At 42.5% G+C, this 18,880-nt stretch overlaps 1 protein-coding gene across 1 annotated transcript in view; it reads right to left on the bottom strand.

Annotated features, from left to right (window-relative positions):
* LOC109919499 (potassium channel subfamily K member 2) overlaps positions 1-18,807 on the bottom strand; it is a 165,569-nt gene extending 146,762 nt beyond the window's left edge. The window contains exon 1 of the mRNA XM_048601166.1: positions 18,502-18,807. Coding sequence (XP_048457123.1) covers positions 18,502-18,690 — 189 coding nt within the window. The 5' untranslated portion in view covers positions 18,691-18,807. The remainder of the gene's footprint in view (positions 1-18,501) is intronic.
* Positions 18,808-18,880: the final 73 nt, after the last annotated feature.

The following is an 18,880-nucleotide window of genomic DNA, read 5'->3' as shown; positions in this document are numbered from 1 at the left end:
AATGGTATCAATGTGGATTTCACAAGTTTCAAAATCTCCCCTCCCCCTACCGCATCCCAAAACCAGTCCAGCTCGTCCCTGCCTCCCTAACCTGTTCTTCCTACCACCTATCCCTTCCTCCCACCTCAAGCCGCACCCCCATCTCCTACCTACTAACCTCATCCCGCCCCCTTGACCTGTCCGTCCTCCCTGGACTGACCTATCCCCTCCCTAACTCCCCATCTACGCTCACCTTTACTGGCTCCATCCCTGCCTCTTCGACCTGTTTGTTTCCTCTCCACCTATCCTCTCCTCTATCCCTCTTCTATCCGCCTCCCACTCTCTCCCTATTTATTTCAGAACCCCTTTCCCCTCTGCCTTTTCTGATGAAGGGTCTAGGCCCGAAACGTCAACCTTTCTGCTCCTATGATGCTGCTTGGCCTGCTGTATTCATCCAGCCCTGCACCTTGTTGTCTCGGATTCTCCAGCATCTGCAGTTCCTACTATCTCTGATTCATCTCAGGGCTGCTTACTTTTTCTCTTAGTGCGTGCTCACTTAGTGCATGCCTGGTGCCTTGCCATGCCTGTTAATACATTGCCACTACAGCCAGAATCTAAGGCTGTTAGTACTGCCATATTGATGTGCTGTTTTATGAGACACACAGACAGGCTGTTTGTCAATATGGATCTGTCTGTGGGGTGGACAGCTTGATGTATGGCACATAAAATGTCAATATCTCAAGCATCAATGAAACACCTGCAGCTTGTGCCAGCTGTCTGTGCAGCGGACACACTCCACATTTATTCAGCCAAATAGCCATGTTATAAAGTGGCTGGAAGTTACCCTCAGTCCTATCGATAGGAGTGGGGAGGCTGTCCAGGGGCCCCAGTACTGTGAATCATGGGCACAGTCCACACAAAGCCCAGGGCTTGGCAATGGTCAGTTTTACACTTGGGCTACACATAGTGAAGGAATCTATTGGATAAAGTGCTAGGAGTGGGCGATGGCAAGTCCTGCAGTCAGTAGAACCATCAGTCAGAAAGCTGTGAAGACAGCAGTCTCAGGACTGCTTGTCAAAGGCGGTCAGAAGTCTGGGGAAAATATAGTCCTGGGGGTCTCTCTCTCTTCATCAATGAACAGGGGTGCAAGAGTATACAAGGCAGCAGGGGGGAGGGGGTGTTCATTGCCAAACATGGTGCAGGAGTCAAGTCTGGGGAGGAAGCAGAGGCATGAATAGAGTTAGGGACAAAGATAATGATGGGTGGAAACTCAAGATATATGGAAGGTATGTAGAACTGCGTTGGAGGGCTTGGCAGGCTAAGAAGGAAGGAGTGGTTATTGTCAGTGAACACCATCACAGCCTCCACAGGGGACTGTAGAGGAGTAAGTTTGGCAGAATTAAGATGCAATGTCAGGGTTCAGGAGGTTCTGGTGGGGGGAACGGGCTGGTTACCTAGCAACCAGGTGAAGGCCAGTGCTTACTGTGTCCAACACAAGCTGCAATCCCTGTCATCTATCTGCCATTTTCTAGATGTGAAATGCAATTCAACATGTTAGAATAATTCCCAGGGTGGGCAGCCTCATTGTCAGCTTGATGGGCAAAAGCTGAGGATTCATGTCTGGAGGACACTAGGTAATCAAAGGGCAAATACATGAAGCATGTGTTTGCAAACTCCAGCTTTATTTGATTTGCAATAACTTCTTCACCCATCTGCAATGTAGATTGAGTGTGCTTACAGTTCAAATGCTGGTCAAAGGCGATTGGTGCTTGCAAATCTAAAATTTGCATTGCACCGATGCAGAGGTTAATGGTAATGATTTAAAAGGAGATGAATGCTGACCTAAAGCATCCAATCACTTGTGAAACATGGAAGGGTTTTCTGAAGGTGAACATCGCTGCATTATATCTCAAGTAAGCATGATGATGGTTGTATTGAATTCAATATGTTGAATGATTGAGGTGGATCTGGGATGGGAAGGAGGTCAGAGAACAGCTGACACACCCCATTTGATGTAATGTGTCTCTCACTGAGCTGACACAGCACCTTTACCAAGTTAATGCCACAGGGCTTTGGTGCAGCAGACGATAGAATTTCTGAAGATGCGGTCCCACAGCTTGGACTAGTTTAGGGGTTCCTCTGGTATAGTCCCGACAGATGTGCCACATCATCCTGTTGTGTGGTGCTCTGGAACAGGCAACAAGTCGAGGTGACCAATGCTGAAGAGCCAGTGGAATGGGAGCAGTTTTCAAAGGGGAGGACAAGGAGATAGTGGAAGAAAAAATGTTCCTTGTGCATGGCAGAGCTCAGCTGGGTCAAGCGCTACAAGCCAGACAGGCCAGACTAACACTTGGTTCCCGCAGATGAGAGCTCAGTGCAGCAGAATATCATGGAATGTAAAATAGCCATTGGTCATGATGTCAGCATTGAGCTTGCATAGTGGATGCAAACTGTAGCTTTGATTGGCTTTGTTTGTGTTCACTTTTTCAGGCTGTAAATAAAAGCTCATGTTTAGTATTGTCTAATTGCTTGCCCATATGTGACATTCCCCTGATTGCGCAATGACAAGACATAGGTCTATAGTAAGCATTGACAACAGAGTAGCAGGGTATTTAGGTGGCATGTAGCTAAGGACAATAAATTGTGTACTTTTACTGTTAAACAGCAGCTAGTATGAAAGAATGGGATTGCATGTATGAGTGAGAGTCAGCTACCGTTGAACATCATGGCTTGGTGGCTGCTAAGCCATTACGTTACCAGAAAGAGGCAATAATGTACTGCCAATGCTTGTCCGAGTGTATGGTAGCCTTATAAAGATGGCAAGGGATACTGATCTTTTGCTGATTATCCACTGACTGGCGAGTTGTTCCGGGAACAACACAATGGTAAGGATAGAATAGAATTGGACAAGAAGGATGTCATGGGGTGCGGTAGGTAGTTAATGAGGTGAGTTTAAGATACAGTGAGATATTTTACTAGGTCTTGCGGGCAAAATAGCCTTAAAAAAAACATAACTTAGCCAAAAGAAGTAAGACTCAGCCCATTGTTCCCAGGTACATAAGGTAAATACAGAGGGCATTGCATTATCATCTTCAACATGTAAATGATATACATGGGGAACGTGATTCATGCATGTGGAAAGACCAAAGTTCTATTTATTATCAAATATGTGAACAGCCCTGTAGAGATTATCAGTTCAACTCATCCATTACTCAGAGCAGCCTGAGACTGTATATTGTATACTTGGCACATGTAAAAAATATATTCAGCTAATAGCTTGTGGTTCTGCAGCAATTGGAGGAGTTTTAAGGCAATGCTCATTAAAGAAAATGTAAAATGACGTAACTGTAAAAGTATCAACATTTCATCTTATTAAAATCTTGTGTATATTTCTTTGTGTGAGATTTATGGCAGGTATAAGGCTAAAATATTGATGGTTCTTGCAGATATATCAACAACAATGGAAAGATAATGAATAACATTTGTTGCATTTAATAAATCATAAATATTAAATTTACAAATTAATTATGTTTGTAAAATTCATGTTGATAATTAGTCTTCTCTTTCGTATTTAACTCAAAGTCAATTTCAATATGATTAACTTTATACGCACATACACACACACAGAATTTGTCAAAAGGAGACATGATCAGTATAAAATCATGGAGGGTTTTGTGAATGTAAATAAAGAGAAATTGTTTCCAGAGGCAAAAGGGTTAGTAACCTAAGGGCACAGGTTTAAGTTAATTGGCAAAACAGCCAGAGGCAAAATGATGAAAACATCTTTTATGCAGTATGTTGTTATGATCAAGAGTGCCCTGTCTGAAAGGGTAGTGTAAGCTTTTTCAGTGATAACTGCAAAAAGGAATTGATATGGAAACATTTGCAAACCTATGAGGAAAAGGATAGGTGACTAGCACAAACTGGATAGGTCTTTCAAAGAGCTGAAACAGACCTGATGAGCTGATTGGCCTTTTTTTGTGTTGTTATTTGATGATTCAATAATTCTCTTCAGAATTAATCAACTAGAGTCTTGAACACCATTAAGATCATCCTGCAGCCCATATCCAAACATCACCAAATGTTAAAGCAAAAACAGAAAGTTCTGGAGAAACTCAGCAGGTCTGGCAGCATCTCTTCCTCCCATCTTCATGTATTCTATTCACACCCCCACCACGAGCATAAATACTATACTTTCCCAGCTATTTCCAGCTCTGACAAAGGGTCACTGGACTCCATGCGTTAGCTCTGTTTTTCTCTCTACAAATGCTGCCAGACCTTTTGAGTTTCTCCAGCACTTTCTGTTTCTGTTTCAGACCTCCAGCATCCACAGTTCTTTGTTTTATTTTAGTGCGCCATCTTGTTTCCTCGATGCATGTTTTCATTGACCTACATTGGCTCCCAAATAAAATTCTCATCTTTGCATTCAAATGCCTCTACTGTCTTGGCGCTAACTTTCCCAGTTACATTCTTCAACCCCACAATTCTTCAAGAGTTCTGCAGTCCACCAACACTGGTGTCTTGTGAATAGCTGGGCCTTTGTCTGCATTTGGCAGCAATGCCTTCAACTTTGTAAGCCCTTAGTTTTGTAACTGTAGTCATTGTAACAAGGTCAGCCAGGTGGACCTCGTAGAATATGAGTTCCCTGAGTGGGGCTGTAAAACTGGTCCAATCAAGGAGCCCTGGCTGACAGAATATAAACAGGCATGTCAAACATTCTATTCATTCTGAGAGCTGGCTCTGAGGGAGCTGGATCAGTGTCAAGGACTCTCCGTGTGTAAATAAAGGGTGATTTAGTAACAGGATACCAGCCTCTCTGAAGTTATCTCAGCTTTACCATCTCTATATCATGCCACTTTCCATTTCTCTTCCTTCTTTAAAACATTCTCTAAAATCCACCTTACTGACCAAACATTTGCTTGCCTGATTATGTTTCCTGCTTTGACTCAGTTCAAAGACTTACAATTTTCAAGCAGCTTTTGCAACAGCCAATATTCTCAAAGCCCTTTATTGCCGACCAAATACTCTTGAAGTGTAATCACTGTTGCAATGTAGGAAGTATTAATTTGATGTTAGCTTATTTGGCTGATTACATTCCTGAGAATAGTCTTCTGACTTTATATCATGTAAAAGGCTCTAACTAAGTGTGAATGGATGTGAGTTGATGTTGCACTAATCTCAAATGCAACACTGGACTCAGCAATACATTGTGAATTTTTTTGCACGAGCATTCATCTCTACTATTTGAATTGACCACAAAACATTAAAAATTCATGTACTGATTTAACACTGGCCACACACTCATAAATGGTTAAAGCATAGAATAGCCCATTCAGTCTATCATGGCTATACCAGTCTACCAAGATATTTTGTTAGCTTAGTTGCTGGCTGCTGGCTTACAACGCAGAGTGATGCCAACAGCATGGGTTCAATTCCTGTATCTATTAAGGTTGCTATGAAGGACTCTATTTCTCAACCTTTCTCCTCGCCTGAGGTGTGGTGTCCCTCAGATTGAACCACCACTAGTGAGCCCTCCCTAATGAGACAGCAGCCCTATGGACTGGTAGAAGCATTGTTACTTTTTACAAAGAACTAGTGGCATTACTCCTATTTCTTAGCTCTTGGCCTGTATCCCTGGAGACTAAAGCAACATAAGTGAATATCTAAAAACCATTTATATATTACAAGAGTTTCTTACCTAACCACACATTCAGGCAATGAATTTTGCCAGGCAGCCTTCTACTTCTTATCTTAAATCTGTGCACCGTGGTTATTCTCCCTTCCAATGACTGTTCTGCTCAGGCAGCATTCTGATAAATTTCCTCTGCACCCTCTCCAGTGCAATTATGTCTTCCCAACATCCCAGTTCTGACCTAACTAGCATTTTATACAGTTCCAGCTCCCTGCTCTTGTATTCTGTGCTTCAGTTATTAAAGGTAAGTATCCCATATGACTTCTAATCCACCTCATCGACCTGCCCCGCTACGTTCAAGGATCTGTGGATATGTACACCAAGGTCCCTCTGATCTTCAGTATTTACTAGGGTCCTATCATTCATTGTGTAATCTTTTGTTTCATTAGCCCTCACCAAGCGCATTGTCTCACACTTTTCTGGGTTGAATTCCATTTCCCATTGCTTTGCCCACTTGACCTGGAATGGAAATCAAAATCTAAACTACCAACTTCAGTTCTACTGGTAGGTCATACATATGATCCTGTCCTTTTAAATCTGTCACATTTACTGTTTTACAGCACAGTACTAAGCTCACAAACTATGGTAAAGAGCAGCATAAATTTTTATTTTAATTTAGTCCATCCACAATTGAGTCTGTGCAGGCTCAACAGAAATTGGTCTCAATGTAGCAGCTAAATAAAGTGGATGTATCATTTACACTGGATCATTTATAGCTGTCGTATTGTTTCTAGCTAGGTAGTACTCCATTTGGAGTCAATAAAATGTGGAGCTGGATGAGCACAGCAGGTCAGGCAGCATCAGAGGAGCAGGAAAGTCAACATATCGGGTCTGGATGCTTCATCAGGACTGGGGACGGAGAAGGGAACTCGAATAAATAGAGGTAGGGGTTGAGGCTGGGGAAAGGTAGGTGGGATGGTGATAGGTGGGTGGAGGTCGGGGGTTGTAGAGATTGGTCAACGGGAAGGGTGGAACGGATGAGTGAGAAGGACAGGTTGTATCTGGTCAAGGGGGCGAGGATGAGAGGGAGGACTGGACATGGGATGGGCTGTGGGCGGACAGATTTTGAAGCTGGTGAACTCTATGTTGAGGCCATTGGGCTGTAAGCTCCTGAGGCAGAGGATAAGATGTTGCTCCTCCAGTTTACACATGGCCTCATTTTGACAGTGGAGAAGTCCCAGGATGGGCATGTTGCCAAGGGAGGGAGGGGGAGTTGAAATGTCTGGCAACGGGATGGTGGTGTTGATTGCAGTGTGCTCTGCAAATTGGTCCCCGAGTCTGCGCTTGGTTCTCCCCGATACAGAAGATACCATGTCGTGAGCAACAAGTGCAATAGACCAGGTTAGAAGACATACAGGTGAATCTCTATCAGATTTGGAATGATTGTTTGGGGCCTTGGATGGAGGTGAGAGGGGAGATGCAGGGGCAGGTGTAGCACTTCCTGCGGTTGCAGGGAAAGGTGCCGGGTGTCCTGGGAAGGTTTGTGGGGAGTGTGGAGCTGATGAGGGAGTTGTGGAGTCAGTGGTCTCTATGGAAAACAGATAGGGTTGGGGAAGGAAATATCTTTTTGGTGGTCAGATTGCAGGTGGCAAAAATGGCAGAGGATGATGCGTTGGTTTTGGAGGGGTCGTATGTGTGAACCGGGGGAGTCTATCCTTGTTGTTGTTGTTGGGAGGGCGTTTGAGGGCAGAAGTGTGGGAAATGCAGGAGATGGGGTTGAGGGCAGTCTGAATCACGGGAGAGGGGAAATTACAGTCCTTGAAGTAGGATGGCATCTGTGATGTCCGAGGGTGGAACACTTCATCCTGGGAGCAGATGCGGCAGAGGTGGAGGAATTGGGAGTAAGGGATCACATTTTGCAACAGGGTGGTTGAGAGGAGGTGTAGTCGAGGTAGCTGTGGGTTTCGTTGGGTTTGAAATGGATGTCGGTGCTTAAGTCGGTTGCCAGAGATGGAGACAGAGAGGTCCGGTAATGTGTTAACTGCTAGTATCAATGGAATGGATTTGTTTAATAAACTCGTTCTGTTTTGTATTTTGTGTTGATATTTGTATTAGTATCAAAGTGAATGCAAGACTGCTAAAGCAAGGATGGCAATGTATGGTGACAGATGGGTCAGTGGTGATAAGGACTCTGTACAAGTGTACTGAAAGGGAGGAAAGGTTTACATGAAATGCTTTTCAATGAGCTGTTCTCTAATAGCATGGATGGCCAATACCTGTCTTGCTGACTCTCCTCTTCACACTGCACTTCTTCCTCCTTCTCCTGCTCCTGCTCCTTCCCCTGAATCTCTTGTGCTCAGGTGATGCAAAGGCTCACACTTTATGAAGACAAAGCCGAGGAATCTGGAGAAAACTCTGCTCACTTGGGTCTTTACTGAGAAGCTCCACCAGAACAATCCAGGCAACAGAAGCATTGTTTGAGCATACAATTGTCTGTAGTTTTAGTGGCAGTATTCAAGCCAGACTTGAGTCACGAAGCATGTCTGAAGAGTCAATGTTTTCCAGAAACCAGCCTCTGTCCTGACATGCTGCTTAAAGCAAAGATGGAACAGAGGACTGATGACAGATAACTAAATCACAACTGCCTCAGAGGACCAGGCACAGACAATCTGGACATTGAGGGAGTGGGATTACTTTCTCTTAACAAAGGAGCGAGGTTGGTGATTATATAATACAAGACCATCTTGGATCTCAGGGAAACCTGCCACGCATATAAAACCTTGTTTTCATTCATTCTCCTTTTCATATATTCTGCCTAAATAAGATAATATGAGTAATGCCACCTCATCATCTGTCATACGCAACAGCGTACTGCAAACTGACATCAGCGATGTCACCTGCAGCAGCCTCGAAGTAGCCTGTGTGAGAGCTGTGGAGAGTTCGACAGCCACAGACAATAATGACTATGGCCTGTGGCTACAGCGAGTGACATTGATCAGTAACAGCCTCTTTGTGGTAAAGGCACCTGAGATATTGCTCCCCTGAAATGCTCCCTGAAGATTGACTCTGCAGATGGCTCTTGCACAGTGTCCTCCTCCTATCTTTTCTGTGACCAATTCCCTATTTACCCTGGTTTCTTTGCTGCTTTCACTCAAAAGCAAATCTACCGCAACCATATGCAATAGTGCAATACAGCTGGTTTTGAAAGCAACCAAAAATGGTACATCACCAGCAAAGTCTTATGCTCAGTTGTCAATTTCCCAGTCAGAATACAGGTCCACTCAGTAATCTCAAATTACATGTCACCAACAATAATTTGCATTTAAACACCATCCTTAACATTGTAAAATGTCCTAAGGTTTATTAACGAACAAAATTTCACACAGGGTAGCATAAGGAGATACTGGGACATGTGACAATAAAGGAAATTATAAGGGGTGCCTTAAACATGAAAAGACAGGTACAGAGATGGAGATACTTAGGGATCAAGTAGTTAAAGGTGCAGTCCCCAGTTATAGAGTAGGTAAAATTGGAGATGCAGGACAGGCCGTAATTGGAGGAATGCAGAAATGTCAATGGGCTGCAGAACTGAAAGGTTACAGAGAAGAATGATGCAAGGCTATGAAGGGATTTGAAAAGAAGGATAAGAATTTTAAAATCAAGGTAAAGCTGGACCAAGAGCCAATATAGGTCTTTTTCATAGAATCATAGAATAGAATCCCTACAGTGTGGAAACAGGCCCTTCGGCCCAACAAGTCCACACCGATACAAAAAGCATCCCACCCAGACCTATCCCCCTAATCTACACATCACTGAACACTACGGGCAATTTAGCATGGCCAATCCACCTAACCTGCACATCTTTGGTCTGTGAGCACAGGATTGATGAATAAAGTGGACTTGAGGGGGGAATTCTACAGACCTCCAAACAGTGTGTCAGAGAGAAGAGCAAATTTGCAGAGAAATCAGAGAATATGCAAGAACTAAAAGAAGTGGTTATATTGTGGGGCTTTAAATGCAAGGGTCAAGAGGAGGAGGGATTTCTGAACAATATGCAGGAGAACTTTCTTGATCAGTGTATTCTCAGTCCAACGAGAAAGAAAATATTGTTGGATCTGATATAACACAGTGTGGAGCTGGAGGAACACAGCAGGCCAGGCAGCATCAGGGGAGCAGGAAAGTTGACATTTTGGATCTTCTGAGGAAGGGTCCCGACCCAAAACGGCAACTTTCCTGCTCCTCTGATGCTGCCTGGCCTGCTGTGTTCCTCCAGCTCCACACTGTGTTATCTCTGACTCCAGCATCTGTAGTACTTACTATCTCTCATTGTTGGATCTAATGTTGGGAAATTGCGTAGAACAAGTGGACCATGTGTTTGTGAGAGAATATTTTGCTGACAGTAACCATCAGATTATAAGCTTTGCTTAGCAGTGGAGAAATGCAAAGAACGGTCTCAAAAAATACAATATCTAAGCTACAAGAGAGCTAATTTCAATGCAACGAGAAGGAATTTCATCAGGATAAAATGAAATTAAAGACTTAAAAGAAGAACTGTGGTGGAACAATGGGTGATCTTTAACGAGAAGAAGTTTAAGGAATAGGTTACATATATTCCAATAAAACTGAACCAAAATCAAGATTCCTTTATAAGGAGACAGTGAATAGTCTGGGACTTTTTTTCACCGGAGCGTAGAAGGTTAAGAGGCGACCCTCTAGAGGTTTATAAAATTGTGAGAGGCATAGATAAGGTGAATGGCAGGTGTCTTTTCCCTTGGGTGGGGGATTTCAAGACTAGGGAGCATATTTTTAAGGTGAGCACAAAGATTTAGAAAAGACTTGAGGGGCAACTTTTTTACACAGAGAGTGGTTCGAGTGTGGAATGAACTTCCAAAGGATGTGGTGGGTGCAGGTATAGTCACAACATTTAGAAGACATATGGATAAGTACATGAATAAGAAATGTTTGGAGGGATATGGGACAAGCACAAGCAGGTGGAACTGGTCAAGTTTGGGATTATGGTCGGCATGGACTGATCGGACCAAAGGGTCTGTTTCCATGCTGTATGACTCTATGACTCTGCATTGGAGATAGAAATTACATTGAAGCTAAAAACAAGGATAGATGATGCATATCAAGTGAATTATTTAAATGAGAACCATATCAAATGCAGTCGGCTAAGAGGGGAGATGGAGAGGAATATAAGTCTAGAAAGAGAATTTACTTATTAAATGATGGTCAACACAAAACAGAACACAAAAACCTTCTGTAGGCATGAAAATTGTAAACGAATACTAAGAACTAGAGTGGCTTCTATTGTAGGCCAAGAAGTGCCATATGGTTAGAGGTGCAATACAAGGCTAGAACACTTAATGAGTACTTTGAATTTGTGTTTGCTGAGGAAGAGGAGTCTGACAAAATTGTGGTAGAAGCAGAAATAGTAAAAACAATGGGTTGGGCAGAAGTTAAGAAGGAGGAGATGCTGGGAAGGGAGGTAGATAAGTGGTCATAACGTCATAGTCATAGAGTCTTACAGCACGGAGACAGGCCCTTCGGCCTAAACTGGTCCATACTAACCAAAATGTCCATCCACGCTAACCCCATTTCCCTGTACTTGGCCCATATCCTTCTAAACCTTTCTTATCTATGTATTTGTCCAAATGTCTTTCAAATGTTGTTAATGTACCCGCCTCAACTATTTCCGCTGGCAGCTCATTCCATACACGTACCACCCTCTGTGTAAAAAGGTTGCCCCTCAGGTTCCCATGTATTCTTTCCCCTCTTACATTAAACTGTTGTCCTCTAGTCCTCGATTCCCCAATCCTGGAAAAAAGACTGAGTGCATTTACCATATCTATGCCTCTCATGATCTTATACACTTCTAAAAGATCACCCCTCAGTCTCCTACACTCTAAAGAAAAAAGTCCTAGCTTGTCCAACCTCTCCCCTATAACTCAGTCCCTTGAGTCCTGGCAACATCCTTGTAAATTTCTTTTGCACTCTTTCCAGTTTAATAACATCCTTCCTATAGCAGGGTGACCAAAACTGAACACAATACTCCAAGTGCAGCCTCACCAACATCCTGTACAACTGCAATGTAACTTTCCAACTTCTACACTCAATGCACTGACTGATGACGGCCAGTATGCCAAAAGCCTTCTTCACTGCCCTGTGACTCCACTTTCAGAGGACTCTGCACCTGAACTCCAAGGTCCCTCTGTTCCACTTAACTCCTTAAGTCCTTACCATTCACCATGAAACTCCTACCTTAATTTGACTTTCCAAAATGCAACACCTTACACTTAACTATATTAAACTCCATTTGCCATTTCTCAGCCTACTTCCCCAGCTGATCAAGATCCTGCTGCAACTTCTGATAACCTTCCTCACCGTCCACAATACCGCCTATTTTAGGGTCATCCACAAACTTACTAATCATGCCTTGTACATTCTCATCCAAATCATTGGTATAGATAACAAACAGCAATGGGCCCAGCACCGACCCCTGAGGCACACCACCAGTAACAGGCCTCCAGTCCGACAAGCATCCTTCGACTATTACTCTCTGCTTCCTACCATCAAGCCAATTGTGTATCCAATTTGCCAGCTCTCCTTGGATTCCTTGCAATCTAACCTTCCAGAACAACCTACCATGTGGGACCTTATCAAAGGCCTTACTGAAATCCATACAGACTAGATCTACTACTCCGCCCTCATCAACCTTCCTGGTCACTTCATCAAAGAACTCTAACAAATTTTTCAGACATGATCTCTCATGCATGAAGCCATGCTAACTACTCCTAATCAAATCCTGTCTTTCCAAATGTATGTATATCATATCCCTTGAAATCTTCTCAAGTAACTTACCTACCACAGATATTAAGCTTACTGGTCTATAATTCCCAGGATTTTCTTTGCAGCCCTTCTTGAATAAGGGCACAACATTCGCTACCCTCCAGTCTTCCGGGACCTAACCCATGGCTAACAATAATGCAAATATATCAGCCCCGCAATTTCTTCCCTAGCCTCTTGCAGGGTTCTTGGATATATCTAGTCAGAGCCAGGAGATTTATCCGCCTTCATACATTCTAATATTTCCAACACCTCCTCTACTATGATATGGACTGTCCCCAAGATATTGCCACTAACTTCCCCAAGTTCCCAAGTCTTCGTGTCTTTCTCCACAGTAAACACAGAGGAGAAATATTCATTGAGGACCTCGCCCATCTCCTGCAGTTCCACACATTCATGTTCACTTTGGTCCTTAAGGGATCCTGTTCGCTTTTTCCTTTAATATACTTAAAGAATCTCTTTGGATTCACCCTAATCTTCTCAGCCAAAGCTATCTCATACCCCTTTTCACCCTCCTGATTTCCTTCTTCAGTAAATTCCTGTATCCCCTATACATCGCCAGGCATTCCCTTGATGCCAACTTGTACCTGAGCCATGCCTCTTTCTTTTTTCTAGTCAAAGTATCAATATCTCTTGTCATCTAACATTCCCTACTCCTGCCAACCTTGCCCTTCACCTTCACATGAACAAATAGACCTTGAACTCTAGCTGTCACACTTGTAAAGGCCTCCCACTTTCCAGGTGTCTCTTTGCCTGCAAACAAACTACTCCAACCAACCCCTGCAGGCTCCTGTCTAACTCCACCAAAATTTACCTTGCCCCAGTTTAGAAATTAAACCTGTGGACCAGTTTTGTCCCTCTCCATAACTATTTTAAAATTAATAGAACTATGGTCACTGGTCCCGAAGTGCTCCCCACAGTCACCTGTCCTGCCCTATTTCCCAAGAGTGGGTCGAGATTTGCCCCTTCCCGAGTAGGACCCTCTATATACTGCTTGAGGAAGCTTTCCTGAACAATTTAACAAATTCCACCCCATCTAAGCCCTTAACACAATGGCTGTCCCAGTCTATGTTAGGAAAATTAAAATCCCCCCACTATGATAACCCTATTGCTCCTGCAAGTCTATCCAATCTCTCTCTAATTCCTGTAGACTACTTGGGGGCCTATAGTATAATGGCAATAACGTCACCATCCCCTTCTTATTTCTTAGTTCCACTCACAAAGCCTCACTGGATGATCCTTCAGTTATTTTGTCTCTGACTCTGCTGTGGTACTCCCCAAGTCAAAAATGCAACTCCCCCTCCCCTCTTTCCTCCACCTCTTCCTGCCTAAAGCGCCTGTACCCTGGCACATTAAACTACCAGTCCTGTCCCTACTTTAACCATGTTTCTTTAATGGCTATAATATCCCAGTCCCACGTACCTATCCATGCCCTGAGTAAATTGGCCTTACCTGTCAGCCCTCTTGCATTGAAATAGATGCAATTTAATCCAACAGGCATTCCTCATTCCCTGTCCTGTGCCCGCCTGACCTGTCTCTTCAACTTACTATTTCTGATTATTGTATCTCCTTCTAGCCTCACACTTGTCTCCCTGCTGTTGAGGATCTCACCCCCCTGCCAATCTAGTTTAAACCCTCCCTTGTAGCACTGGCAAATCTAGGTCCTAATGGTTTACATCCTAGATGCTGAAAGAAGATACGATGGAGCTAGCTGAAGAGCTTGCAATAACACAATATTCCCTCAAAGGACAAGGTGCATAAGGATTAGAGAGTAGCAAATATGATGTCCTTCTCTTCAAGAAATGATATAAGGATAGTGCTAGCCACCACAGACCAGCTAGTTTAACATCAACAGTAGGGAAGGTTTTGGAAACAATAATCAAGAATGAAATTCAATATCCGCTTAGGAGCGTTTGAGCGATGATGATTAGCCTAAACAAAATTAATTTTTGATGAAGTAACAGAGAAGATTGGTGAAAGGAATATTGTGTATGTTAACTATATGGTTTTAAGGGGCCTTCAACAAAGTGAAATATTAAAACTGTTTAACAAAATTGACATTCATGCAATTTGAGGGTTAGTTTACTGTCGGAGAAAGGAAACTGGTTTCAGGAAAGGAAATTGGTAAATAGTTATTTGACAAATCGAAAGATGGAAGCACGATGTTCCTCAAGGATCAGTGCTATGATTGCTACCTTTCTCGTTACATATAAATGAATTGGAAATTTGGAATACAGGGTAGAATTTCAAAGTTTGCTAATAATACCAAACTTGGAGGGGTGTTATGCATTGAGGATGATATGAAGTACTTGCAGCAGAACTTAGATAGGCTAGCAGAATAGTTGGACAAGAGGCAAATGGTACTTAATACAGAGAAGTGTGAGGTGATGAACTTTGGCAGAAGGGATCGAACATACACTTAGTGGCATAGTTCTAAAGAGTCTGCCGGAACAGAGGAACTTTGGGTGGATGTTCATCAATCCTTGAAGGTGTTAGGGCATATTCAGAGAGTGGTTACCAAGACATATGGGTTCTTGTGCTTCATAAATAGAGACATTAAGTACAGCAGTGTTGGGGTTATGCTGAACCTTCACATCATTTGAGGTTAGGCCATGCATCCAGTTCTGGTGACTACATTTTATAAAGGATGAGAGGATGTAGAAGAGATTTACTGGAATGGCTCTAGAGATAGAAGCTTTTACTTACAGCGTTAGTTTGGAAATGCTGAGGTTGTTTTCCTTGGACTAAAGGAGGTTGAGGGAGATTTAATAGAAATAAACAAGGTTACGAAAGGTTTGGATAAGGTCGGGAGGAAAACAGCTCTAATTGCTCATAGTACAAAGGCTAGGGGAAACATCTGTGAGGTTTTGGATTTGAGATGCAGGTTAGATGGAAGAACTTTTTATGCAGTGAGTGATCATGGCCTGCAACTCACTGCGCTTGAGGGTGGTGGAAATGGAAACAATTAGTGATTGAATGAAAAGGAAATTTGAGGGGCATTTGAAGCAAAAAGACCTACAGGGCTGTAGGGATTAAGGGGAAAGTTGGGGATAACTGGATTGTTCAGTGTGGACTTGATGGGCCCAGTGGCCTCTTTCGGGACTGTAAATGACTCTACAGTATCAGTTGAAATGCGAGCAACAGGACGATCTCAAATTTACTGACAACACAAGGTGGGGGACCCATTAAGAGATAACTAGAATAATTGAGTCCTGAGGTAACAAGGGCATGGATGAGGGTTTCTACAGCAGATGAGCAGAGGCAGGAACAGAGGTGGATGATGCTGCTATGATGTGAGTCATGATAATGGGAAGGACATAAGGTCATTAATGTCATTTTCTCAATATCAATTAGGACACCAAGGTTGCAAATGATCTGGTTTAGCCTCAAACAACGACCATGGAAAGGGATAGAGTTATTAGCTAGACAATGGAAACTGAGCTGTAGTTTAAATGCAACAGTTGTATGTCCCTCAGTATGTAAGCAGAAGGATCTTCTGCTTACCTAATACTAGATATCAGGCAAGGACCCTGAAAGTAGAAGGCATGAAAATGTTACAGGAGTGGACGGTGAAATACAGCTGGATATCATCAGTGTATACATAGAACTAGACATTGTGTTTTCAGATGACTTCACTTAGAAACACCCCATACATGATAACAATGAAGTGGGGAGAAGATAGGTCCTTGCAAGGTATCAGCTTTAATGGTGCAGGAATGGAAAAGCATGTGGCTTTAGTAGAAAAGCAAAAGAATGATGCAAGTCCAGAATTAGGGTAGAAGGAAGTTCCTGAGTTTCTGTACAACAACTATCTTGTAAGATGAGCCATTTAAACAGATCTGCAAAAGGTCCTGCTAGACCTTTAAAGTCGTTGATCAAGTTTATTACATGACGAATCTGGTGCTGGGGCTGACAAATATCAGAAAATGTTCTGGAACTAATGTAGATCTTAATTAAATGCTTTATTCATCAGTTTAAACAGTTCTGTTTCATGCCTTCCCTGTCTTTGATCAACCTAACCTAATATGATGGACAGTGAATTTTGGCTGATAATGAGTGTGTATACCCTGCCTATCACATTGGATGCTTAGGTGTCCATTTTTTAATTAGGAACTTAGAACAAACTGAAGACATCCATACAATTAACACAACTCCAGGCTTGATGACAAAGTACCCAGGAAATCAATGGGATCCTCTTAATGCTTTTTGTAAAGCCAATTTGCTTTTAAGTTACATAGAATTGCAGTATTAAACCCAAGCAATGTAAGAATTTTGGAGAAGCAGGGTGTCACATCACTTCCCTCTGAAGTTGGTTTACAGTCTAACTCAGAATTACACTGTGCCTTTATTGTCATTACCTCGAGTAATTACATAGCTTTTATCTCTTTACTTGAGGAAGGATGTAGATGCATTGGAGACAGTTCAGAGGAGGTTCACTAGATTGATTCCAGAGATGAGGGGTTTGTCTTGTGAAGGGAGATTGAGCGGTATAGGCCTATACTCTCTAGAGTTTAGAAGAATGAGAGGAGATTTAATTGAGGTATATTAGATGCTAAAGGGTGTTGACAAATTAGATGTAGAGAGGATGTTTCTTCTTGTGGGACAATCTAGAATGAGAAGTCATTGTTTCAGGATAAGCAGGAGCAGATTTAAAACAGAGATGAGGAGAAATTACTTCTCTCAAAGGGTCCTGAATCTGTGCAATTCATTACCCCAGAGTGTGGTAGATGCCAAGCGATTGAATAAACAGAAGGAGGTGACAGAGAATTTTTATTAGTAATGGGTTGGAGGAGTATGGAGAGCAGGAAGGAAAGTGGAGTTGAGGCTGAGATGAGATCAGCCATGATTATATTGAATAATGCAGCAGGTTTCAGGGGCTGAATTACTCACTCTTGCTTCTAGTTCTTATGCTCTTATGTACTTTGCAGTACTTATAGCATAACAATTTCAATTCAGCTTGCAATCTGGAATGCATAAATGTTTTCATATTGCCACAGTTTACCAAACTATTCTGGTATCACAGAGTGTTTCACATAAACTTTGGTCTTCATAAACTTTTCACCCTAGGTATCTATTCTGTCCTTCTCAATGGTCAACTCATGACCATTCACAATCTATTTGATCCTGAGTTGAGCTTCTGATCATATAGACACTGTATCACAACTGCCTGTTTCTTTCTATACAACAAAACCTGTCTCCATAGCTGCATCAGCTCATATGCTGCTAAAAATCTCATTGATACTTGTTAGTTTGAAAGCTAACTATTCCAATGCTCTTCTGGTCTGACTCCTATCTTCACGCTCCATAAACTTGCATGATTCTGTTGCCTGTATCTGAACTCGTACTATATTCTTTAACACACATTAGCCACTGAGGTCCCGCTTCAACAATTCCTCAAATTTTAAAAATGTCATCCATGTTTTCACATCTCTGCACTGTCTTTGCCTCTCCCAGCCTCCTGTAATTTCCTCATGGTCTACTGCCCTAGCTCCAAAATCTCTCTATTCCTCTAATTCTGGTTCCATGTGCATGGCTGATTTTAATCGCTATGCAAAAGGCAACGCTGTGTGTTTCCATGCTGTATGACTCCATGACTCTATGACTCTATGTCACCTTTCACTCCTTGTACCTTAAGTTAATGGAATTACCTCCTTACACCTTTCTGTCCCATTATCTTGCTATTCCTCTTCATCTCACCCTCATCTTTTAAGATGTTGCTTAAAACCTATTGTTGTGACCAAATCACTGGCTTTGTTTTCATACTTTGTTTGACATAACTCCAGCCAATTATTTGGAATATTTTACAGTATTAAAGGTCCTAGATGAGTGCAAGTCGTAATGTCATTAAACAAAGTGTTCATTAGGAAACAATGGAATGTAAAGTTATGCCAATATTTAAGACCTCAGTTGTTCAGTCATTATTGTGCCGCTTACTGCACGTTTCGTTTATGTATACGGCCAAATTGCAGAGCCTGTCATGCAAATCATTAATTTATAGTCAGCGTGTAAGTAACTGGCAAAGCGTCTCCTTTTTTTGTTACCTGGATCAATAGTTCTAATTCCAAGGAATTGACACACATGTGTTTTTCCAGAAACTCCAGTTTCTGGATGGTAATTGCGGTCTTCTGAGAGCTTTCCGCAGGCTGTTCAAGCGCTTGAAATACAGTGGCGCCGATAATCAAATAAAGCACCACCACCAAAAAATTAGCTGAGGCGGTCTTCCATTTCATAACAGTTGGGCTCAGGTCGCTGTCGTCTCCTGGAGTTAAAACCGTCGGTTTTGCAGAAAAGGACAGCCGTGGTTTGGCATTCTGAGTTGCTGTTTTGGGGTCTAATAGGTCAGGAGCTGCCACTGGGTAAAAACAAACACATGAAGAAATACATGGGATTCTTTTCACTAACAGCTACATTTACTGGTTC

The sequence above is a fragment of the Rhincodon typus genome, chromosome 9 (genome assembly GCF_021869965.1).
Source record: "Rhincodon typus isolate 14 chromosome 9, sRhiTyp1.1, whole genome shotgun sequence".
NCBI lineage: Eukaryota > Metazoa > Chordata > Chondrichthyes > Orectolobiformes > Rhincodontidae > Rhincodon > Rhincodon typus.
Note: the sequence above shows the minus strand (reverse complement) of the source record. Positions and strands in the feature narration are given on the sequence as shown.